This window comes from Physeter macrocephalus, chromosome 16 (assembly GCF_002837175.3).
Source record: "Physeter macrocephalus isolate SW-GA chromosome 16, ASM283717v5, whole genome shotgun sequence".
NCBI classification, from domain to species: Eukaryota; Metazoa; Chordata; class Mammalia; order Artiodactyla; family Physeteridae; genus Physeter; species Physeter macrocephalus.
The window spans coordinates 64,150,017-64,174,594 of NC_041229.1; the positions used below are offsets into that span (position 1 = coordinate 64,150,017).

The 24,578-nt window shown below is 40.8% G+C and overlaps 1 protein-coding gene across 2 annotated transcripts; it reads left to right on the plus strand.

Annotated features, from left to right (window-relative positions):
* Positions 1-1,858: 1,858 nt before the first annotated feature.
* WEE1 (WEE1 G2 checkpoint kinase) lies at positions 1,859-16,567 on the plus strand. 2 transcript variants are annotated; one of them, XM_007116489.4, is made up of 11 exons: positions 1,859-2,704; positions 4,174-4,379; positions 4,832-4,895; positions 5,475-5,647; positions 6,131-6,252; positions 10,053-10,199; positions 12,627-12,722; positions 12,816-12,901; positions 14,040-14,210; positions 14,303-14,448; positions 15,223-16,567. In XM_007116489.4, exons 1-11 carry the CDS (start codon positions 2,129-2,131, stop codon positions 15,374-15,376), a joined length of 1,941 nt encoding a protein of 646 aa, XP_007116551.2. In that variant the 5' UTR covers positions 1,859-2,128; the 3' UTR covers positions 15,377-16,567. The 2 variants fall into 2 exon arrangements, with proteins under 2 accessions (XP_007116551.2, XP_007116552.1); XM_007116490.3 differs by lacking the exon at positions 1,859-2,704 and adding an exon at positions 3,269-3,369 and having other exon boundaries at positions 15,223-16,560.
* Positions 16,568-24,578: the final 8,011 nt, after the last annotated feature.

Sequence of the window (24,578 nt, forward strand, 5' to 3'; positions counted from 1 at the left end):
TTACCTAGGAAGCACACTATTTTTACATACAACTCATGTTACAAATCAATAAAGAGTAGAAGTTTTCTAAAGTTATTTTTATTTACACTTCACATGAAATTGAGAAAACGTTAACTATCCGTATGAAAGAATTTATATTTCTCACTAGGAGAGAAGTGTTGGAGGGAGGGTGCTAAAAACCACTCCTTGGCTTTGGCCACGGATCCTCAGAGAACACCTCTCTCTGATATATACAAAAGGGTTGAGTTCCAGTCTTCTGAGAGCTTAAAATTAAGTTTGGACTAACACACAAAAAAGACACATTTATATATCAGCAAATATTTGGAGAAGACGACTGTTTACCCTTCACTGCTCCTTCAGTTATGTGATCTCAGGGAATTTCCCATGTGATAAGTACTAAGATGTGTTTCCATTGTTAAAAACCACCTTGAGTTTAACCTTTGAAAAGTGTTAGAACAACATATATGGTCAGGTGTTAATATCCATAAAGTGCCACAATAAGAAAAACAGACAAGAGAGATAAATGCAAATGGCCATTAAGCCCATGAAAACTGTCCAGTGATATGAATGAAAACAACAAAACTACACCTACATCTACAAACATTAAGTACCCACTGATGTCCAGAATTCACCAACGGTGTACTCTAATCCACTGCTTGTGAGACCGTGAATTTTTTTTTCTGGAAGGCAGTTTGGCAGTTTATATATACTTTGAGCCAGTAATTCTCACTTCTTTGAATGTATCCTGAAGAATAAAAAACAAAACACAGAGGAAAAACAACACGAGAAGGAACAATATTCATTATGGGGTTACTCACAACTGAAAAATTGTCAGAAACTTCTATGTGCGACAGTAAGGGACGGATTAAATCACAATTTGACGTAGTACTAGAGAAATTTTTTCTCAAGTTGCTTTGAAATTTGCAGCGAGCTGAGCCAATCTGTTTTGCCAACACTTGCCCACGTGCTGGCAAACAAATATAAACACCGTGGCCGCGTGGTGTGCACTTGGTTTTGTGCTTAGGGCCGAGTGTGGTGCTGCTTTATTTACTGTGGGCAAGTGGGGGGCGGGCGGTGGAGAGCGGGGACGGCAGAGGGGACCATGGCTTGCGGGCGCTCCCCTCGCTGCGGACACACCGGCCCCTAACAGACTCTCTGGGGGAAAACTGAGGCTCCGAGGTCGCCCCGCATCCAGTGATCTCGCCTCGAGAACTCGAGCGTCCGTCTTCCGGCTGACTTCGGTATCGGACTAACCCATTTGCACACGGTTCGCAAGGGTCCAGAGGCCGGAGGCACCATTCCCGACTCAGACCTCGACCCTGGAACCAGACTCCCCACAGCCACGCCCACTGAGCCCCAGGGCCCGGCACCAAAGGGATGCGGGACAGGAGGTCGGTCTCCCTGGGCAGTGCCCAAGGGCCACGGCGGTCCCCCGCTCCCCGCGACCCGCAGGGACCCCGAGGGCTCCCCCGTCGCAAGTCCCGCTCCTGACTCCGGGGAGCCGAAGGGGCGGCGAGAAGGTCGTGTCCAGGCCGGCGCTCGGCTCGGCCTAGTCCAGTCCGCACCCTTCGCTCCTCCCAGAGGGCTGCCTCTGCTCCCCGGCCCGGCCCCGTCCGAGCGGCGGCGGACCCAGCTCCCAGCCATCCAGCTCGCTCATAGGCCCGCAGCACCGCGTCCGCCCAGGCCTGGATCCGCGCCGAGCGGGGGGCGGGGCGGGGGCGGGGGGCGGAGCCAGCGGGTTCGCGCCAAAATCGCGTAGTTGATCCCTCCCCCGCGGGCTACGTCGCGCCCTCCTTTTTTTTCAAACCCCGGGCTGGGCGGGGATTGGTGGACTGGACACTCACGTGGTTAACGGTCGCGGGAAGCCGCGGAGCCCGAACTTGCTGCTGGACCTGCGGAGACCCCAGCCTCGGCGCCCGGGCCCCCCCGCCTCTGCAGAAGAGTCCGCGCCGCCGCCGCCGCCCCTGCCGGTCGCCGCCCCGAGCGTCCCGGAGCCGCCGCGCACGCCCGCCGCCGCGGCCACCAGGCGCGCCCAGTCGCACGTGGCGGACCCGCCCCCTGGGCCGGCCGTGCCCTGGACTCCGCGGGCCCAGGTTCTCCGGTCCTCCGCCCCGGCCCCGTGGGCGCGATGAGCTTCCTGAGCCGGCAGCAGCCGCCGCCACCCCTCCGCTCCGGGGCCTCCTGCACCTTGCGGCAGAAGCTGATCTTCTCGCCCAGCAGCGACTGTGAGGAGGAGGAGGAGGAAGAGGAGGAGGAAGGCAGCGGCCACAGCACCGGGGAGGACTCGGCCTTTCAGGAGCCTGACTCGCCGCTGCCGCCCGCGCGGAGCCCCACAGAGCCCGGGCCCGAGCGCCGCCGCTCGCCCGGCCCGGCCCCCGGCAGCCCCGGAGAGCTGGAGGAGGACATGCTGCTGCGGGGCGCCTGCCCGGGCGCGGACGCGGCGGGCGGCGGGGCCGAGGGCGACTCGTGGGAGGAAGAGGGCTTCGGCTCCTCGTCGCCGGTCAAGTCGCCTGCGGCCGCTTACTTTCTGGGCAGCTCGTTCTCGCCTGTGCGCTGCGGCGGCCCGGGGGATGCGTCCCCGCGGGGCTGCGGGGCAGGCGGGGCCGGCGAGGGCCCCTGCTCGCCGCTGCCCGACCACCCGGGCACCCCGCCCCACAAGACCTTCCGCAAGCTGCGGCTCTTCGACACACCGCACACCCCCAAGGTGAGAGGACGCAGCTGCTGGGGCGCCCCGAGCCCGCGCCGGCCCAGCCTTTTAAAAAGGCAGTGGCGCCGGGAGCAGAGCGCGGCGCTGCCCGTGTTCGGTTACATAACCGCCGGGCCGCACCCGCGCTCGCTCTTCTGCGCCGCAACAAAAAAGTTGGCAGCCCCTCTTTTGGGCCCTGCCCAGAAGTTGTCCGTTAAGATTATGTAACTGAACAATGGGCCTCGTCTGGAACTTCTTCATCTTTCAAAGGGGCTGATCGGCGCCGTCCAGGTGGCTGACGATTTAACGCCCGCCGAGTCGGGGCCGCCCCGAGCGTGGCAGCCGGGAGTGTGGCACCGATAACGTGGTTTGGAATGATGCTCGAGTGGTCCTGGCCCGACCACTTGACACTCCCGAGCGCCGCAGCCATCTGGTGCCTTTTAAACGCAGTGATCGGTCCTGTAATTTGGGCGGCGCACGCAGGAGTTCGGTTAAAAAAAAAAAATTCATGCGCTTATCGTTTCGTATCAGGTGGCCTTATGGGGGAAAGTTTGAGATACGGAGGGAGACTGCGCTTCGACTTGGGAGAAAAGGCTGGCCTTCAAGCATTTACAGTCTTAAAAAGATTCGTAAATAACTCAGGGGTAGCGTTTAAGCCTCTTTCCGGACAGAATATTTATTGGGTAAGCGTTTGTTTACACCCTTGGGTTTGCAGTTCCCAAGTTTGATCAGCCTAAGTGTCAGGATTAGGAACGTCCAACTGGTTAAAAACCAACATTGGTATTGCCTGGACCCTCAGGCTTTCATATACCGTTGATAAGGTATCTTAAAGAAGTAGGTGTTCAGCACCTATTTGCTGAATGGCTAGTGAGTAAGCAGATGACCACTTCTAGAACTTCAGAAGTAACAGAAGATTTTAAAACGGACACTTCCCGAAATTAAGACAGGTGCCGCATTTATAAGATTAATGCAGGAAATGCACCTTTTTAAGTGAGTCAGTTTCAGTACCGTTACTAGTCATAAACCTCAGGAAGATGTGTGCTTTTGTGCTCTACTGTTTGCTAGCCGACTTGCCCACGGCAAGATCCCTCTGGAAGTGAGGGGAGGAGTCCTACGGAGGAGGCTTTCAAACTCTTACTTGGATGGGGGAGGGGAGCTTTTATGGGGCTCCCTGACTGCTTTCCATTTTTAGATGGATTGAAAGGTTTTGTTAACTTTTATCCTCTAGAATGAACTTAATTTTAGTCTGCATTTATATTCTTTTTAGGGTTAGAGACCTTATTTTACTTGGCCTTTTCAGAAAAGGTGGTTAGTATCCAGCTTCAGGCTCCTAAGTTAACCACTGTTTATTTTGCTTGAAAGATAACAAAGGCTTGTGTGTTGCTTTGACCTACACATTCAGCCTCGTGAAAGCCTTGTTGAAAGTTAGGTTGAGAAGGCCGTCTATAGCGCTTGGATCCTAAACATTTTTTTTCCCCCCCTCCTAGAGTTTGCTCTCCAAAGCTCGAGGAATCGATTCCAGTTCTGTTAAACTCCGAGGTGGTTCTCTATTCATGGATACAGAAAAGTCAGGAAAAAGGGAATTTGACATACGACAGACTCCTCAAGTGAATATTAATCCTTTTACTCCAGATTCTGTGTTACTTCATTCCTCAGGACAGTGTCGTAGAAGAAAGAGAACATACTGGAATGAGTAAGTTATTTATTATTCAACAGTTTGGTTCCTCAACCACCCAAGATTGGTTTGGTATACTTAAAATTTAGTTTCAACTGAATGACATGGAAGTTTATGCACTGAGAATTTTCTCCATTACTAGCAGTTCTCAGTAATCACCTGTGGAAAAGAGTGGTGTGGGAAAGGAAGGAATAAAAAGCCTAGATAGTAGGAAATCTGCTGGTGTCAAAATGAGTCAGAGAAAGTTGATTTACAAAGGCTTTAATTTTGATATGTGTGGTTGTGGTGGTGTATCTAAGCAAGAACATTTCCATCAGTTGAGCTGTATCGTGTCATTACAAAATTAAATGCTTTCTTTTCTGTTTTCATTCATTAAATTTTCATTTTGTTATATACCTGTCAGATAAAGTTTTGGATCTCTAGTTGATGTATCTATCAGATATGTTGATGGAAAAAATAATATTTTTCAGTTCCTGTGGTGAAGACATGGAAGCCAGTGATTATGAGTTTGAAGATGAAACAAGACCTGCTAAAGTAAATAGCTTTTGATTTTATTGTTTTTGAAATTTGATTTTCTACGTCTTAACAAGCTACCACATATACATGTTAAATAAGCCACATATGCAAGCTACCATATATGCATGTTAAAACATAAGATATAATTTTTAGGGAGGATTCAAGATGGCGGAATAGGAGGATGTGGAATTTGTCACTCCTCACAAGTTCATCAAAAACACATCTACAGGGGCTTTCCTGGTGGCGCAGTGGGTGAGAGTCCGCCTGCCAATGCAGGGGACACGGGTTTGTGCCCCGGTCCGGGAAGATCCCACATGCTACGGAGTGGCGTGAGCCATGGCCGCTGAGCCTGCGTGTCCGGAGCCTGTGCTCCGCAACGGGAGAGGACACAACGGTGAGAGGCCCGCGTACCGCAAAAAAACCCCAAAACAACAACAACAAAAAAACACATCTACAAATGGAACAATTCCCACAGAGCACCTGCAAAACATAAGATATAATTTTAAAATTTCACACATAGTGCTATCACCATAGTGAAAAAGTCATTTTCATACTTTTGTATTATATATATATATATGGATACACTTTTTATTACAGAGAATTACAATTACTGAAAGCAATATGAAGTCACGGTATACAACAGAATTTCATGAGCTAGAGAAGATTGGCTCTGGAGAATTTGGTTCTGTGTTTAAATGTGTGAAGAGGCTGGATGGATGCATTTATGCCATAAAGCGATCAAAAAAGCCATTGGCTGGCTCTGTTGATGAGTATGTATTAAAGATTTTGTCTTCTGCTCTTTTGTTCAGTATGATGTTACAAATGTTAAGGTTTTAGGTGGTCAATCATTGAATTTAATTCTCTAACGTTTGAGAAGTTGTAATGATTTAATCAGATCCATTTCATTTTGTGCATTAGTTCTTACTGGACTTGGTAGAATAATATAAATGGTCTGATCTTGGAGCCTACCTTAAATTTCTTATTTCTAGTAGCATCCATGAATTCATAGTAAAGTGGAGTTTCATCTTTTCTGAATTCTAGGGCCAGCAAGCTTCCTTCTTTCTAACATTCTTTAATGGAAGTCTTTGGAAAAATCTGGTACAGAGTTTTAACTCCCTCTCTTTCAAGCAGGTTGTCCTTCAGCATAATGATAGATCCAGAAGTCAAGATTCTTTTATGAACTTTCAGATAAATTAACTCAGTTCAGGCTTGAATAAAAATGATTTACCATTCTCTTAATCTCAAACTTCTAGGCAGAACGCTTTGAGAGAAGTATATGCTCATGCAGTGCTTGGACAACATTCTCATGTAGTTCGATATTTCTCTGCATGGGCAGAAGATGATCATATGCTTATACAGAATGAATATTGTAATGGTGAGTAATATAATGGTTCCCCTGTAAACTCGTAAGCTCAAGAAAATGAACACCAAGGAGATACTTGTTTTTATCTAAAGTCTTGCTCTAATTCTGTATATCTTTTATCTCTTGTAAATTCAAAGATCAGAAGCCTGATCTTTGAATTTCAACATGAATTTCAAGTGCAAGTAATTATTACGTGGAAGTTAATATTGAAAACCTTGTTCTTGCTACCTGGATAGCAGAACCGTGCATATTATTTGTGTGCCTGTTACTCAAATTAAGCTGATTTTCTTGAGAGGACAGCAGCCTTGCCATATATATTTTGGTATCCCTAGCACTTAGCATAGTGTGTGTGTGGGATATAGTAGTTAATTATCCAGGCTCCCTGCATCTTAGCCTTCCCTTTCCATTTCATTTTATGTGCTGCTAAAACTGATATTGGTTACTCATAAAATGACAGTGACTCTCCATTGATATAAATTTAGCCATTTGTTGAATCTTGCTTCCGCTTCCATCTATCCAACCTAGTTTACCACTAGAATCCACTGAGATGTTTCTGTAAAGTAAGAGTTATGCTCTTTTAGTTCCCTAGTTGTGCCTTCCTCCCTCCTTCCTCCCCTAAAACAAGCATTTATAGAGGTTTAACTTTGGACCTTTGTATAGCTTTGAATTTCAGCAGGTCCTTCAGCAATCAACGTGTGTCCTTCCTTTTTTATTAAAGCTTTACCAGAGTCCCGGCCTCACTTCTGATTCTTACAGACAGCTGTTATTAAATACCTAAATCTTTATATATGATGGATTTTTATTTCTGTATATCTTCGGTGAATATTAGAGAATTTAGAATTTAATGAACAGTCTAGTAGCAAAGATTATTTTTGTTGATTCTCATTTTTTAAGACCAGCCATTTCATAGCTTGTGAATAAATAAGTGGTATAGGTAGTAGATTCAGGTTTTCTGTATTTGAAAACAATGAACAAAACAGAAGTAAAAGGCTCATTTCTCATACCTGACTTCTCATTGAGTTGTCATTTTAATCTCCACCCTTGAAAGAATAAGTGCTCAGTATACAGCATTGCTTCTATTTTGTTTCACACATCTCTTGAAATGTTTCTCTTCATACCATCAAAACATTTTTGAAGCTATGGCCCATGGCCTTGTGTTTCTTAACCTCCATTTTTTAGTAACTGCATTTAATAATAGTACAACTTTACCGTAATACCTTCTCCCCTCCATATTTGCTAGACGCCATCTCCTTTTAGTTTCTTTCTGCCTCTCACCTTGTTGTATGTGGCTGGCTCTCTTAAGTATTTCAGCCACAGTCCAGACATGATTGTGTCATTCAGATGATTTTGAGGAAACACTTGGGCCTGGGAGTTGGGAGGGAAAGAGCCATCTTGCTAACCCTCTCAGATTACAGAGACCTTGTCCTGTAATAAAGTTAGATTATAAAATAATCTTTTGAAATAGTTTATTATTTTGGAGCATTGTAAAAGGAATTGTTAAGGAATATGGATCTTTAAAAAACAAATAGACCTCTGTAAAATAGGACTGCCTCTTTGTGTGGTTGTTTATTTTACTTAGATGAAAGACAGTGAGGCTATCTAGATACATTTGTGAGCTCTTCTTTTGTTTCCCTTTTCCACCATTCTCTCCACATAAACCCTTGAATGTCCTAATAGGCCTGGTCTTTAGATCCTTTCCTACAGTTTCACAGGGAAGGATTCTGTTATCATTCATTTGTTGTGTTGATTAACTGATACCCTTTATCTTAACTGAATTTCCTTATTGTCTCAAACATCGTTTGCATTTTGAGCCTTTTTTCTTGGTTTGGTGATAGACTGAATTTCTACTCTTGATAAACAGGTGTAGAAAAATGTTGATCGATAGGGGAGGAGAACCTGAAATATCAGATCAGTGGTTTGCTTTTCTCACCTCTTGCCCTTTCAGCAACAAGATAGAAGGAACTGGCCTAGCTGTAGTTGCTAGACCCACTAAAAAGCAGCCATGTTATTTCTTGGTAAACTTGATCTAGGACTCCAAGCTCACCTGTCTGACAGGCTTCTTGACCTGCTCCCTCCTAGAGCCCTCTTCTTCCTGCAGTTCAAGATTTGTTCAAGTTAAGTTCAGAAAACATACTTAATCCTAAGCTCTCCAGGTGTGTGATTTATTTATTTATTTTTAAACACATTTGATGTTTTGTTATTCAGTCTTGTTCAAATTATAGGACCTCCTTTTCTGAGTAATATATCATTGACCTAGATTTTATTACCTTGGTTTTGATTTTATTATTCCCAACTAAGCTTTAAACAGAAGTGGTTTGTTTATTTATTTATTTATTACAATAACTCCTCGTTTCCTCTGAGACAGTATAAACAAAGTTTTAAAGTATAAACTTAAAGTTTTTTAAAGTATAAACAAATTAGCTAATTGGTTTGAGTGATTCTATAAAAGCAGGTTATGTTCTTATTCATAGTAAGGCTAGTTTAAATTAAAATGATACTAAGATACTGTTTTTTACTTACAAAATTTTTAGACTCTGTTGTTAAGTGTGTGGGAAAACAGGTATTCTCACACATTAAATATGGGGGTATGGGGCTTCCCTGGTGGCGCAGTGGTTGAGAGTCCGCCTGCCGGTGCAGGGGACACAGGTTCGTGCCCCGGTCCGGGAAGATCCCACATGCCACGGAGTGGCTGGGCCCGTGAGCCATGGCCGCTGAGCCTGCGCATCCAGAGCAACGGGAGAGGCCCCAACAGTGAGAGGCCCCAACAGTGAGAGGCCCGCGTACTGCAAAAAAAAATAATAAATAAATAAATAAATAAATAAATAAATCGGGAGAGGCCACAAACAGTGAGAGGCCCGCGTACTGCAAAAAAAAATAATAAATAAATAAATAAATAAATAAATAAATAAATAAATAAATATGGGAGTATGAATTGGTACAGCCTTCTCTAAGGGGCACTCTGTGTGTGTGTGTTATTGTCCCAGATTTATCTTCCAAATCCCCAGATTTACATAAGCTTATGCTAGCATAATTTAAGTATTAGCCATTTTGAAATCAGAAACTGAGTGTACTGTTAGTTTATGTGAGCTTTCAGAGGCAATCAGATCTTGGCACTGATGGTGTGAATACCAACCCTAAGCTCTTTTGCAGGATAAACAGAAATGGCCCTCTCAGCTACAGAAATTTATCCTATATGTAATAAAACACTGTCTCCCACACACACTATGCATGTGTATATTACATTGTACATACCCTTTGACCCAGCAGTTTGTTTGTAGGAGATATACTAAATATGTGTGAAATGACCAATGTATGAAGTTATTCCTGAGACCACAGTATGTACTATTAAAGGCTTGGAAATTATTTCTAAATGTCCATCAATTAGGGGATTGGTTAGTGCATTACCATTCAATTATACAGTGGAATTCTGTAGACACAAGAAAGAAAGGGGTAGTTTTGTATATTGGTAGAGAATGATCTTCAAGATAATGAAAATATGTTTTCGCTTGTGTAAAAAGGAGTTGAAAAGTATACATAAGAAACTGATAACATTGATTTACTCTGGGAAAGAGAACCAGGTGCATTGCTGAAGTATGTATTCATAAGACAGAGACTTTACATTGAACTTTGTACCCATGTGAGTGTATTACCTATTGAAAGAATAAATAAAATTTTGATTTCACAAACAGGTTGAAGAGAATAGGTCCTATATAAAATGTCACTTTCTTGGTTGCGTGTGGTCTTACAGTAAAGATGGAAGAAAAATAATATTTCAGGAAGAAGAAAATTCTAATTTTTCTTGGGTTTGTTAGGTGGAAGTTTAGCTGATGCCATAAGTGAAAACTACAGAAGCATGAGTTACTTTACAGAAGCAGAGTTGAAGGATCTCCTTTTGCAAGTTGGCCGGGGCTTGAGGTATATTCATTCAATGTCTTTGGTTCACATGGATATAAAGCCTAGTAAGTATTATAGATCCTCTGACCTGTGTTCTTTAGGGTTATAGAGAATAAATGACTTCATTAAAATAATATGGGAACATAAACATCTTACTATGTTTTTTCATTGTTAGTTTTAAAACATTTTGACCCACTTATTAGTATTGTTTTATTTCCCATCACCTCTTCCCTTGTTATCCCAAATTTGAAATAACAAACTCATTTTTACTAAAAGTTAAAAAAAAATGTGCTGCATCTTATGGGAACCACATAGTCTCGGAGTGGGACTCTGGGGAGACTAAAAGAACCTGTGTTTAAAGCCTGTCTCTTGTACTAGGCTATAGATTCATAATTTTAAATTAATGCTGGTGCCACTAACATGGTTATTAGAATAAAATGAGAAATTTGAAAACATAGGTGCTACAAACCTGGAGGTATTTCTAGTCTGTAAAAGAAATAATAAAATTGTCACTGTCTGACCCAGAAAACAAAATGATAGATGTATTGTGATTATAAGTGTATTTAAAATGTTGCAGATAAATAAGCACTGGAGAGTTTAGGAACATAGTGGTTTTATTTTTTTCTCTTTACCATTAGATCATTTTCAGCTAAAAAATTGATTTTTATATATAAATGGCTCTAGTAGATCGACCATACTATGGCTCAGAACAACCTCATAGTATTCTTTCAAAGGCTTATGAGGTTTCAAACTGAAGGAGCAGTGGTACGAATCAAGGTGTAGGCCTACATAATTTTAGGTTAAACTGAAACAAAATTGTATTAAAGAAGTAGTAATTAGTACATTGTAGAATATTTTAAAATATAGACAAGCTGTACTAAAAAAAAAATTAAATCCCCATTCTTCTATTAATCTTTGGAACTACAGTTATAACGTCAGTGCTGCTAACAGGGTTATTAGAATAAACTGAGCTGTGAAGATGCTTTGAAAACTTACGTGCTGTACAAACATGGTGGTATTTCTAGCCTGTAAAATGCCATCAAAATGTTACTGTTTTATTCAGAAAACAAAATGGTATATGCGTTTAGATTATCTTGCATTAAAAAAAGTATGCAAGTGAATCCTACACTAACATTTTAGTGCAAATCCCTCTCATTTAATAAAAAATAACATAATGTACATACTGTTTTATAACTTTTTTTTTAAGACAACTGTCTACCTATCCATTTCAGTAAATGTTTATCTCATCTAGTAGCCAGATCATATTAAAATTTTTCCTAGTTTACCAAAGTCCTTAACAGTTGATTCGTCCAAACTCGTATCCATTTCAGGACCATGCATTACACCAGGTTAAATCCATTTTTCTTTTTTAGGTTTTACCCTTCCCCTACTTAAATAATAATAATAATACAGACCTTGTCTTGCAAGATAGCCTTTCTTTTGGGTTTGACTGGTTGCTTCCTAGCTTATTCCTTTCTCTATTCTATAAATTAGAAGTTATAACTAAAAGGTTGATGGATTTAAGTTAAACATTGTAGGCTAGGTGTTTTTAAGTTGAATCTAATGAGGTGGTTTTTTTTTTCTTTTTTAATCTATGGAAATTTGTGTGATTCATGGGAATTTAAATCATTTTGCACAACTTAATTATATGAATTATGTGAAGAATTTTTGTACATTAACTTACTAAAATGTTTATTTTCAAAAAGGAAAAACTATATTTGAACTGATGGCAGTTAATGTGGATCAGTAAGGTTTGCCCATACTCACTCATAGCTTGTATTAAATGTCAGACAAACATAGTGGATGCTTATATTACAAGTACAAAAGTTGAAAATATTAAGGTGTGTGAAGTTTTAAATTTACAAATATCACCATGAAATAAGTTGTCCTGTAAATAAAGCAAAATTGGAAAGATGACTCTAGTGAATGTAACATTTATAAATTCTATGCTACATTGATAAAACTACTAAAATAAAATCTTCCACTAAAACTTATGTTAATCATGAGCTTACCTGAATTAGAAAAAAAAAAAATGTGTACAGCAGAAATAGTGAACCACAGAACCTCATTGGGATGTAGATGCTGTATGGTCAGCCAAACTCAATAGCTACATAACTTATTCTTTTCACACCAACCTTGTAGCATTAGATTAAAATTTGTTCTTTGGCAGCATCACAAATTAGTATGTTAATTGCCTTTTGTATTATTTCTAAGTAATTAAAACTGCTGAAGATCGGTGTGTAGGTGACAAGGGTCTAATGCAGTGGTTTCCAAGTGTTCAAGGACCAGTGCTAGGCCAGAAAATATATTCGTAGAAAATATAGTCCCAGTTCTTGTCCCCTGGGATTTTCATTCTCACTGGGTTTGGGGTAGAACACATAAGAATCTATATATTTAAAAGCTTTCTGGTTGATTCTGTTATATGACTTGTTTGTGAACTTTGGTTTAACTGTTAACTGTTATTATGGCTTACCTAAATAACTGTTTGACAGGTAATATTTTCATATCTCGAACTTCAATCCCAAATGCTGCCTCTGAAGAAGGAGATGAAGATGACTGGGTGTCCAACAAAGTTATGTTTAAAATAGGTAAGAAAGAAAAATAACCAGATTATTTCCTCAAAATAAAGAGGGAGAGGCTGGTTTGTTTTAATTCTTGACTATTTTTTTCAATACTTCTAGGTGACCTTGGGCATGTAACAAGGATCTCTAGTCCACAAGTTGAAGAGGGTGATAGCCGTTTTCTTGCAAATGAAGTTTTGCAGGAGGTAGTTTTTCTCCTTTAAGCCATTTGCTTTGTAACACTTACCAGTTGCTAGAAAACTGTAAATGCAGATGTACTGAAATTTTAAGCTAATAACTTGTAGAAAGGTAATACAAAATAGAAAGTGTAAACTGTTAGCTGTGGACGTATTTAATCTATTTAATCTAGCGAAAGTCAGTAAAGGCAAAGATTTATCATATTCAGCAGTGTTGGAGTTGCAGTAAAAGAGAAATTTCCATACACTACTGGTGGAACTTTAAAATGGCATTGCCTTTTTGGGGATCAAAGTGTTAGTATTGGGACTTCCCTGGCAGTCCAGTGGTTAAGACTTCGCCTTCCAATGCAGGGGGTGCGGGTTCGATCCCTTGTCGAGGAGCTAAGATCCCACATGCCTCGTGGCAAAACGTAAAACAGGAGCAATATTGTAACAAATTCAGTAAAGACTTTAAAAATTGTCCACAACAAAAAAATCTTAAAAAAAAAAATTTAGTATCTTTCAACATTTTAAAATCATGTACCCTTTGACCCAGAATTTCCATTTCTAGGAGTCTCTCCTTCAGAGATAGTCATATACAAGTAAATTGAGAATGATGTAAATACGTATTTAGCAATAAGGGAATGATTAAGTACATTATGGTACATAGTTAATAGTGCTATTTCAAAAAGAGTGTTGCAAAATATTTCTTGATAAGAGTTTTGAATGAAAATGGAACAAGTAGAACAAATGAAGTGTATGATTCCATTGTTCTTTTTATATGTATATTTGTGTTTTATGTGTATATGCATATTTCTGACTTGTTGATGTATGTTTGTTTTGTATTTTCATATGAATACCCCTAGGGGGATAGGAGTTTCTTCTGAGAGTTGAGTTGGGCTAGTGATAAAGAAGAGGCCTTTTAGAAATGCCTAAATACTTTTAGAAATGTATTTACTTTCCCACCCCAGAGTGTATATTATTTTATCATTAAAAAAAAATAATAATCTCCCCAAATTTAGCTTGTTCTCTGAATAGGTTCTAAACTTAAATGTGGCATTGGACATTTTAATTTCGTTTTATTTCTCACCCAAATCATCATTGAGGTGTAATCTTACTTTATTTTGGCCATTTTTACATTCCCTTGTTTTTTTTTTTAATTTTACAGGACTATACTCATCTACCAAAAGCAGATATTTTTGCCCTTGCCCTCACAGTGGTATGTGCTGCTGGTGCTGAGCCTCTTCCCAGAAATGGAGACCAATGGCATGAAATCAGACAGGGTAGATTACCTCGGATTCCACAAGTGCTTTCCCAAGAATTTACAGAGTTGCTAAAAGTGAGCATTTTATATATGAGGCACTTTATTGACATGATTCAATATTTTATTAAATTGCATGTCTTTACATTAATTTTACTTCTCTTTTTAAGGTTATGATTCATCCAGATCCAGAGAGAAGACCTTCAGCAATGGCACTGGTAAAGCATTCAGTATTGCTCTCTGCTTCTAGGAAGAGTGCAGAACAATTACGAATAGAACTGAATGCTGAAAAGTTCAAAAATTCACTTTTGCAGAAGTAAGTGATGGGGTTTTTTTTGTTTTGTTTTTACTTTCTCATTTTTATTCTCAAATTTTAATGAGAGATGATTTAGGCTTTCCATCAGTGAAGAATATAGTGGCTTGGCATGTTATACGGTTAAAGATTGGGGATTTCTGCTTTACCTTGGTATTTGACATATAAATTTGTGTTGTTTCTAAAGTTTGAAATTATGAACTTAAAAGTTTTTTAAACTTGCATATATTTGCAGTGGTGATAATCCCCAAGCCCCAAATTGTCACAAAAACTAAAATTGAGCAGGTATCAGTTTTTTCCCTCCAAACTCTCAACCATAAACTAACATTTTCCTTGAAACGTTCTATTCTACTTATTTTTATGAAAGGATGAAATAAATGTCGATTAGGTTAGTAGATGATTCTCATATTTGCTCTGAATGACCTTTGACATTTTTGAAAACTGGTTGGAATGATCATTCTAATTCATTTGCTTTATTGCTGCTGTTTTGATTCTAACCTAATAAAACTGACTTGAAATATTTAAAGGTTCCTTTGCCATTAGTTTGATAGCCATCATAGTTCATATAAAGAGGAAGTAGAATTTTCCTTTTGTCTGTATTATGTAAAGAGATTTTCACAATATTGTATTTTTTCTTTCCTCAATTGCATCTTAGAGTAATGATATCATGCAAAGATCTCCCAACTGATAATGTAGTTTGTATTTGGCCTCTTAGGATCCCTTCCTAGGATTAATACAGTAGGTGAAAAGTCTTGTTTCCTATTTTTACGTTCTTAGAGAACTCAAGAAAGCCCAGATGGCAAAAGCTGCAGCTGAGGAAAGAGCACTCTTCACTGACCGGATGGCCACCAGGTCCACCACCCAGAGTAATAGAACATCTCGACTTATTGGAAAGAAAATGAACCGCTCTGTCAGCCTTACCATATACTGAACTACTCATTTCCCATCCCCCCAAAAAAACTGTGACAAGAGGAGGCTAGGTTGAAATCACTGCTAGAATCCAGTTTGCAATTACTTTCTCAATCGGTGTCAGTAGTTTTACTGAAATATCTTTTAGGACTTTTATTTGTGAATTACAGTTGAAAGCTGTATTTTGACCAGTGCTATATCAGGCTTTTGTCTAGTTTCACCAGTCTGTCTTCTGTAGGATGTCAGTCACTGTTGGATGTTACACCAGCCTTTCCAGGGTTAACCACTGTGGTGGTGTGCTGCTTATAGTTAGCTGTTGCATTGTAATAAAAGGTATCTGTCCCTGTAGTGACTAGTAAAAAAGGACTCAAGGGCTTTATTACATACCTATTCTCCCTTTGAAAAGGGAAATGCTAAGAGACTCAGTACTCCTCAGCCTTCAATGTACCTGTGTGTCAATCTTATATTTCTTTTTTTAAAATTGTGAATTATACTTGTATATCCAACTGGGAGCACTTTGTAGGCATTGCATGAACCATGGAATGATAATTCTGTGGAAGTATTGCCTTGTGAATTTGCTGCTATTTTAGTTTTGTCTTTGCTGTAAAAATGTAGCATTAAACAATCATCGTTGTTAATAGGCTTTCTTTTTAAAACAATTATGTGAAATATATAGCTGCTCTTGATGAAAAGCAGCTATTTGCCTTTTTTTTTCTTTGAACTTTGAAGCTAGTGCATTGGAGAAATGCACCTTTTCCCTCCCCCTTTGGAATGCTGTATTAATGTAGTATAATTATTACTGGTTTTGTACTTTTTCCTGATAATGCCCTTCCCTGACTCTTTTTAAAAAATGTTTCCTCCCTCCACCCAAGTTTTGTACTTGATTATATTGTTAGTCTGTTTTTTAAATGTTTTGCCTGGTTTCTCTTCAATATTTGTGTATATAAACTAATCTTGGTGATACTGTACATAGCTATTTGAAATGCCAGAATGACATCGGAGTGTCCCAAGCTTATCACGAAATATGTTTTATGTGTGATTAGCCATTTGACTAATAATACTGGCTAACAGATGTTGCAAAAAAATAGAATTTGTCTATTGTTTGTTTTCCTATTTTGGTTTAAAACATGTTTGCACTAGTCTGTTTGACTTGTGTTTTATTAACATTGATTGGCATATTAAAAGTCACTCTGAGCTTACCTTAATTGTCTAAATATTTGTGATGCCTGTTTTCTACTATTTTATCTCCATTATCACTCCATTTTAAAATGTAGAGTATAATGTATACGAAGTACTAAAAGCAGAGGGCACATTTTTGACAGAATATGAAACACTGATTATTTAATGATGAGCTTTAGTCTACATTAGTTACATTTTGAGATTTAACAAAAATTTACCCATCAACCCTCAATGTTTTTTGTCATAAATAATATCTTTATGTCACATTGCATATTATGCATTTGATCTGCTAGAAATGTATAATGTGGTTTAAGATAGCTTTAGATTATTAAGTGAATATAATGGATAGGACTCATAACTTTTTAATTGGAACTGAGTCACAGAAGAGAGTTTTGAAGTGGGGAGGGTTTTAACTCACTAAACTGGGCTGGATTTTAGAATTGAGAGTGCAAATTTAAGTGATTAACAGTGCTAATTCTATGTGACGTCTTTTTCTGACGTAGATTAGAACCAGAGAGTAAGCAGTGAAGGCCTTTTAGCAGGTAAAAATGAACATTGCAAGATCCTTGGGCTTTTTGATCATGGGTACATCATTTCTCTTGATTAGGGTCTATTTCTTTCTGCTATAAACATTTCTAACAAGCTTGATTATTTTAGCTTTTAAGCCCATGGCATGTTAAAAAGTACAATTTAGAGGCATGAGAGGAGTTGGTGCAGATAAATTAGATATAAAAGCTGACAGGTATGGAAGACAGAAAAACAAAGCTGCATAGGCTGGAGCAGGTAATACATTTCAGCCACTGAGGACAAAGCTATAAGAAATATAATAATTGGTGTTTGTGAGCATCACTAAGTCATTAAGGTGCATTTTTCTAGTGTACTAGCTTCAAAGAAAAAAATCAGGTGTTGTTTTTCATCAAGATTTGCAGTAAGATTTTCACATATTTAAGAGTAGTAGATTGAGTAGGAAAAAATCTGATTTTCAAAGAAGGAATTCTTAGGCTCTCTGAAAGCTGATATGAGTTGGGCTCATATTCAATACAGTATACTTAGGTTAAGTGCCTTTTATGTACTAACTGGTAGACCAAAGAAATAGTCTTTGTCCACTAGGGACTTGGGATAAAATAGAGGAGATTCATGTAAACACAAAACGACAATAAAATGTGGTAAGTGCTATGTTGGAGGGATGGCCCAAAGGACAATTTATGTACCTACACCTTGGGAAGATGCTGGTGGCAGGTTAGAGAATGGCTCGTGGGAATTGGGTTTAGATTGACTTCAAAGCCATTGTACAAAATCAGTGTAAAACTAAGGAGGGCCTGAACTAGGAGGTCTATGCATGGAAACAAGGGGATAGGATTTCATTAGATGGGAACACTGCACATTGAACAGGTTTTGTTTGTTTTTATAGTGGAATGAGAACTTGTTAGATTTCATTAGATGGGAACACTGCACATTGAACAGGTTTTGTTTGTTTTTATAATGGAATAAGAACTTGTTAGCATAAGGTCAGAATTGGAGAATCAGCTGCAAGTGCTAATATGGAAGCATTGAAGAATTTCCCAGAAAAATTAAAATGCAGAGGCCTGTTATTGTTTGAGACAGATATTTAACACTGATAAAATTACTTTTTTGGAAAGCTAACTTCAGTGAGGAAGAAAATTTTAAAATATTGATTATGCAGTTGAGTAGGAGGAATCCCATACTGCAGCTGACTACAAATTGAAACTGTTGCCTTACCTTTATCTTGCCAAGAATCCAAGGCAATCCCCTTTAATTAATGAACTAATGTCTTTTGAAGAGCCGATTCTTAAGCTTTGATTTTTTTACTCTGTTCCAGAGGGCAAGAAATGGTATTTAAAAAATTGGTAACAGCTGGGTTTGGGTAATTCTTTAAGCTGTCTCCTAATTCTTAAGCAGCAGCATCCTGACATTAGTTTTTCTTCCTCCCCAGTTCATATCCACAAAGCATCTCCCTGACTTTAGCCAACAGATCAAAGTTGCATCCTTATGGTATTTTTATTTGTGAAATTATTAAAGGCCAGTTAAAGCAATCAACAGGATGGATGAAAAGAAATTTTGGAAGTGTTTTGGATATTGTGAAAATCATAATTGAAGCTTGGAACTAGGAATTTGGAGGAAACTGCCTCAGTATTTTGAAGGCATTTGTATAACTGTAAAAAGCATCACTGAAACTGATTGACATTGCAGAGTGAGTGGATCTAGACATTTCTCCTGCAAACCTGGTTGTACTGTTAGACATTTCTCAGGCTCAACAAAGTAGATTTTTATATAAATGCAAGAGTAAGATAGCATTGAAACTGTCCCTCTCCCAACATTTAACTTTCAAAAACTTTGAGAGGCTTTTATCTGAATGTCATTGAACTTTTTTTTCTTTGTGGCAGATGACCCTAATTTTCAATGCAGTTCAAAGGTCTCTGGAGTAAGGAAAAATATCTGTGTATGCTCTAGGAAGAGTTACCAGGAAAAGGTGGCATGTTCTGTCCAAACTTCGTTAAACTAAGAGCCTAAGAAACCTCGGCCAGTCCAGCCCATGAAGAAAAATGCCTCAAAGGAACATTTATATTGTAGTTCATATTGTTTAGTTTTATATGGTTAATAAATATTTTGAAGAGCATATTCTTTGTTTCGAGTTTTGACGTTCTTGAGGTATGAAATGAGTTTCTAGGCCTGGAATTCCAGTTTATGGCTACCAATCCATTACACCAATGGGAAATGCAGGTTCAGTGTACAATGACTCCATTTAGGTTGATTATCTAGGAGAGGAGTTACCTTTCCACGGATTAGCATATGGAGGCTCAGGTGAGTTCAGTAACTTAGGAACTCAATTTGGTAAGTAGGAGAACCGGAATTTCAACTCAGATCTCATAGCAAAGAATCATGCTTTTTCCAGACACATGAAAGTTGAGGGCAACACTAATTAAAGGGCAGAGTGAGGCAGCAAAGGAGAACAGGAAGGAACAGTATGAAAATTAGGAAAACTGGGAAGACTCTGGTATCAGGGAGACCAAGAGAGACGTTTGAAGGAGAAACTGGTTAACTGTGACTGTATGCAGAAAAGATTAAGAAATGACTCAAAGTTCCACGAATGCTTCTGAAGTTCACTAGATCTTTGGCAAGCAGTGTCAATGGAGGGGGAACAAGAGACAGATTACAGTGAGTTGGATGTAAATGGGAGATGGGCAAGTTGAGACAGCAAGTATAAATTATTTTTAAGAAACATGGCTGAAAATGCAGGGCAAGGGAGAAGGCCATACAGCTGGAGAGGAATCTTTGGGTCTTGTGCTATCATTTATTGATCACCTATTATGTGCTAAATGTTTTCCGTACATAATGTCATTAATCCTTATAAGAATTCTACACAAAAATCCCCATTTTACACATGATATCTAAAGGGGCAAAACAAATTTCCCAGATGATATAGGTATGAAGATTCAGTGTTCAAACCTAAAGTGTTTGGCTGAACTACTAGCCCAATTCATAGCAAGTCCTTTGAGTCTGGAGCAGAGGAAGAATGAGTGTGGATGAGACAAGTTTGGAAGTGTTTGGGGGAATGCAGGAAATGGGGGAGGGGAATCCAGTCTGAGGGCTCTTATCGAATCCCGTGAAGTGAAAGTGCCTGTGCACAGATGCACACACGTGCGAGGAATGCTGCCCTACCCCACTGCATTCTTTCCTTCTAAATGAGAGAAGTACACAGAGAGTATATTATATAACCATTTAAACCAAAGTTTCAAGGAATTTTTATGACTTAGGGAAATGTTTGAGTTATAATGTTAAAGTGAAAAAAAAATCAGGAAGCAAAATTGTACAAGGGATTTTTTTTTAAAGCATTAAAAGAATGGAGGCCTAACAATGACTGTCATTTGAGTGGTGAGATTGTGGGATATTTCCCACTCTTTTCTCCTTTATGAACCTTCTATATTTTAAACAATGAGCCTTTATTTTGTAATCAGAAAAAATACACTTTAAAGATGTTTGAAGTTATTAGCATGTGCAGTCAGTACAAATTGGGCAAGTCAGCCAGCTTGCAGAGACTTGTCCAGTGATCACACCTGCGGGCCCTAAAATTTCTGGTAATGAGACTAGTCCCTTGAATCCAGGGGCACCTATGTGATCTGGGCTGGGTCAAATAGAGTTTTTCCTGGAACCCTGAAGTTTCTCCAATTTCTATTAACATGTTGGCAAAGATGGGAAAGCCAGACTTTTCACTGCTTGGAAAAAGCCTATTGCAGGAGGAGAAAATGAAACAGCACAGAACCAGAACTGAGAAATGAGGAGAGCAAGATCTGACAGTGTTATCAGTCCCTGAAGCCAATCTTAGTTTGGTTCCATTACTGTATTTTTTCCTCTTTTTGTCCTAAGCTATACTGAGGTGAGTTTCTGTTGCTTATAATTAAAAGAGCTTGAGTGGTGCAACACATTTCTCTAAACTGGCAGCCATGAATTAAATATTCTAGGTGTTGTATGACTGAGAAATGTATGCCAAAGATTCTAGGGTTCCTGATAAATCCCTTTGTTAAGGCTCCTGCTGTGTCAAGACTTGTGTGTGTGTGTGTGTGTGTGTGTGTGTGTGTGTGTGTGTGTGTGACGGCAGCAGACTCCTCAGCATCCCCCCCTGGCCTGCCTCATTTTTTCTGGTTATATGTCGTTATAGCATCAATTTTCTAGTGGTTTTTTTGTGTGAAGCACCACGCACAGCAGTTCCAGAAAGAATTCTGCTGATAGACTTAACCTCTGCTGAACAGGATTAGAAAACACACAGTTTTATCAACAGCTAAAGAGACTTACCCAGCCTGGTGATTTAGACAATAATTAGACTGTGCAGTCTGTTTTCCTGTCTGCATACACTATTGCTATGAGGTCAAAGATGCTTTTGTTTTGGTTGTGCTGTGCGGCACGAGGGATCTTAGTGACCCGACCAGGGATTGAACCCGTGCCCCCCGCATTGGGAGCACAGAGCCTTAACCACTGGACCACCAGAGAAGTCCCAAAGATGCTATTTTTGAATGAAGAACCTGGAGATAAAAACCAGCGAGGAGTCTTAAATTTGTATTTGACATATAAATTTTGGAAAGGATGGTATTTAAGCCTCTTCACTCAGAGAGGTGGAGGGAATATTGACGTTGGATAAGGCAGAGGACCTAGTTCCCAAACAGATTCCTGGCTCCAGCTTTTTTTTTTTTTTTTTGGCCACACAGCAAAGCTTGTGGGATCTTAGTTCCCCCACCAGGGACTGAACCTGGGCCACGGCAGTAAAAATGACAAGTCCTAACCCCTGGACTGCCAGGAAATTCCCTCCTGGCTCCAACACTGAATGGACTGAAGTACAGAGTAGAATTGTACCCAGTTTTACTTTGTCGATTACTTTCTTTGGTTCATTTTTTCAATCAACATGTGTTTTGAGGACCTGCACTGTGCTGGGGATTGCTGACTAGTGCTAGGCACTGAGGTACAAATACAAACAAGATAATCCCCCACCCTCTCCACTGCACTCAGTTACGTGGAGGTATTAGAAACCTCTAACTATATATACAGTAACATAAGTGCATTAAAAAAAAACTTTAAAAAAACTTTATTAATTTTATTTATTTATTTTTGGCTGCATTGGGTCTTCATTGCTGCATGTGGGCTTTCTCTAGTTGCGGCGAGCGGGGGCTACTCTTCGTTGCAGTACGCGGGCTTCTCATTGTGGTGTCTTCTCTTGTTGCAGAGCATGTGCTCTAGGCTCACTGGCTTCAGTAGTTGTGGCACATGGGCTCAGTAGTTATGGCTTGTGGGCTCTAGAGCACAGGCTCAGTAGTTGTGGCGCACAGGCTTAGTTGCTCCAGGGCATGTGGGATCTTCCCGGGCCAGGGCTCGAACCCGTGTCCCCTGCATTGGCAGGCGGATTCTTAACTACTGCACCACCAGGGAAGCCCAATAAGTGCTTTTTTAGGGCATGCATAGGCCACTGTGGGGACAAAATGGTAAGCAATTAATCTAGTGGAGAGAGGGGTGAATGTTGCTGCTCCCAGGAGAGGTGACACTTCATCTAGGTCTGGAAAGATGAGTAAGAGTGTGCCAAGTGGATAAAGTATCAATAGAAGGGTTTCTTAGGTAGAGGGATTAGTGTAAACAGGGCGCAGAGAATGGAGCTGTGTGGGGCATTTTGGGATGGGAAGGATGTATTGTGCGTTAGAGGAGAGGAAGTGAGCTAGTGTTGCCCAGTTGTACTGGGAACCCAGATTCATTTTGTGAGGTTCATGTTTTCCATTTCTGGGTTTCAATTCTGTGATAAACTGCTGAGAAATATGGATTTCTGTTTATTCTTGTTCAGAGAAGAGTTGAAAATAATGATGAATGAACAAATGAAAGAAAAATATATAATAGGTCCTAGGCCTTGTCAGTCAAGGAAAATGACTCTGGGAGGAAAAGGAGGGAAGAACTTCGATCACCATTGCAACTTTGGCCTCTTTCAAGCCCCCTCTTCTGGCAAGAGCCCAGAGTCCACTCCTACTGCAACACTGGTCCTGCTGTCTGCTCCGTTAGCAGGCCAGTTGCAGGCACTAGTCCTCCTGTACCCTGTACCATCCTCCTGCCTCCAGTGTTCCCGGTACTGCCTCCTCTGTGCCCAGGCCCCTGTGCCTGAGCCTTGGGCATAGCCACCCGCATGCCCCTTCCTAACCCCTGGTCCCTGAACGCTGAGCAGCCCCAGCAGAGACAGGAGTTGGGGCAGGTGGAGGGCAGGGCTGTGCTTTGGGGCTAAGCATCCTTTCGCCTTTGGCAGGGGCCGCGGCTTCTCTTCCTTTCTTATTCCTTGGCCACTGCTGTTGAGCCCCCGGGGTGTTGCTGTTACGATCTTGGCTGGAGTGCTTGCCAAGCAGGCTGGGGCAGAAGGTTCTATGTAAAGGCTGAAATTAAAGGGGGAAGATCTTAACCAATGTAGCTAGAAGGTGAATAAGAGCTAAATCTTAGAGAACTACAAGGGTCTGTGTAGAAAACCAAATTCAACTGCAAGCCAGAGGCAGAAGGCTTGGATCCTGGCTTGGATCAGGCTGGCACAACCCCCATCTACTGCTTCACTGGTTGTCAGTCGTGTGTCACACTGGCTCCACGAGCTCACCCACACTGGCTCGCACATCTGGAGGCCAGAGAATCCCTGGCTTCACCCAGGGAGAGAACCAGACCCACCTGGGGAGTCTGCGACACGAGTGCTCCTCCCCCTCCCCCTTTCCTCCGCACTTGGTCTGGGAAGGAAATTCTTCCTCAACCACCAGGCTCCTTCTGTGAAACTGGAGCACATGCAGATTTACATCTGTTTGCATTTTCCCTTGGCAGGGAGGTGACTTCAAGGCTCTCCCTTTGGGCATAATAAAAAGAGAGAGCAACTCAGAGATAAGACAGTGTGAGGGAGGGAAATACAGAGGGCAGCTTGTGAAGACACTTTCGGGCAGCTTGGGACAGATGAGAGGGGTTGATGCCTTAGAAGTACAGCAGAGCGAGAGCAGCTGACAGAGCAAGGAGAGAGGGCTCAGCCATGTTCCCATGTGCTTTAACCCTTGAACTTAGCATGGGCAATGTGTTAAGGCTATTTGACTGTGTTTTGGGTAAAGATTGAAAAACACTTAGCAGTGATGATGTAGCAAGCCTTGCTAGGGGTGAATGCCTGTATTCTAATTATAGTATTGTCATTGTAATGTTCTAATACTTCCGTCTGCCCTGGGAAATGTTCTTATTACATGGGGTGGGTGCCCAGTGAGTGGGTCCGTGCTTTGGGACTCTGTCTCCTTGGCATAGCTGATTGATCCTGTGATCACTTGACTGAAGAGGGCTCTCAGATCTCTTCACAGCCCAGCCATCGGTGGTATTGTTACAAGACCAAACTTGGGTCTGCTTGCCCTCCGTGCAGCAAAGCCAATCTACTGACGCTGAGTCGTGGTAAAGGAAAGTATGGCATTTATTGCAGGTGCTAAGCAAAGAGAAAGGGGCCGCTCATGCTCAAAAGTCCTAAACTCCTGGATGGCTTTTGGGGAAGAGTTTTC

What these genes read in the sequence shown, in the direction of transcription:
- WEE1 (XM_007116489.4), top strand. Translation starts at nt 2,129, where the DNA reads ATGAGCTTCCTGAGCCGGCAGCAGCCGCCGCCACCCCTCCGCTCCGGG. An exon ending in TTGGCTGGCTCTGTTGATGA is followed by an intron (nt 5,648 to 6,130) that starts GTATGTATTAAA and finishes TCAAACTTCTAG; the next exon opens with GCAGAACGCTTTGAGAGAAG. An exon ending in ACAGAATGAATATTGTAATG is followed by an intron (nt 6,253 to 10,052) that starts GTGAGTAATATA and finishes TGGGTTTGTTAG; the next exon opens with GTGGAAGTTTAGCTGATGCC.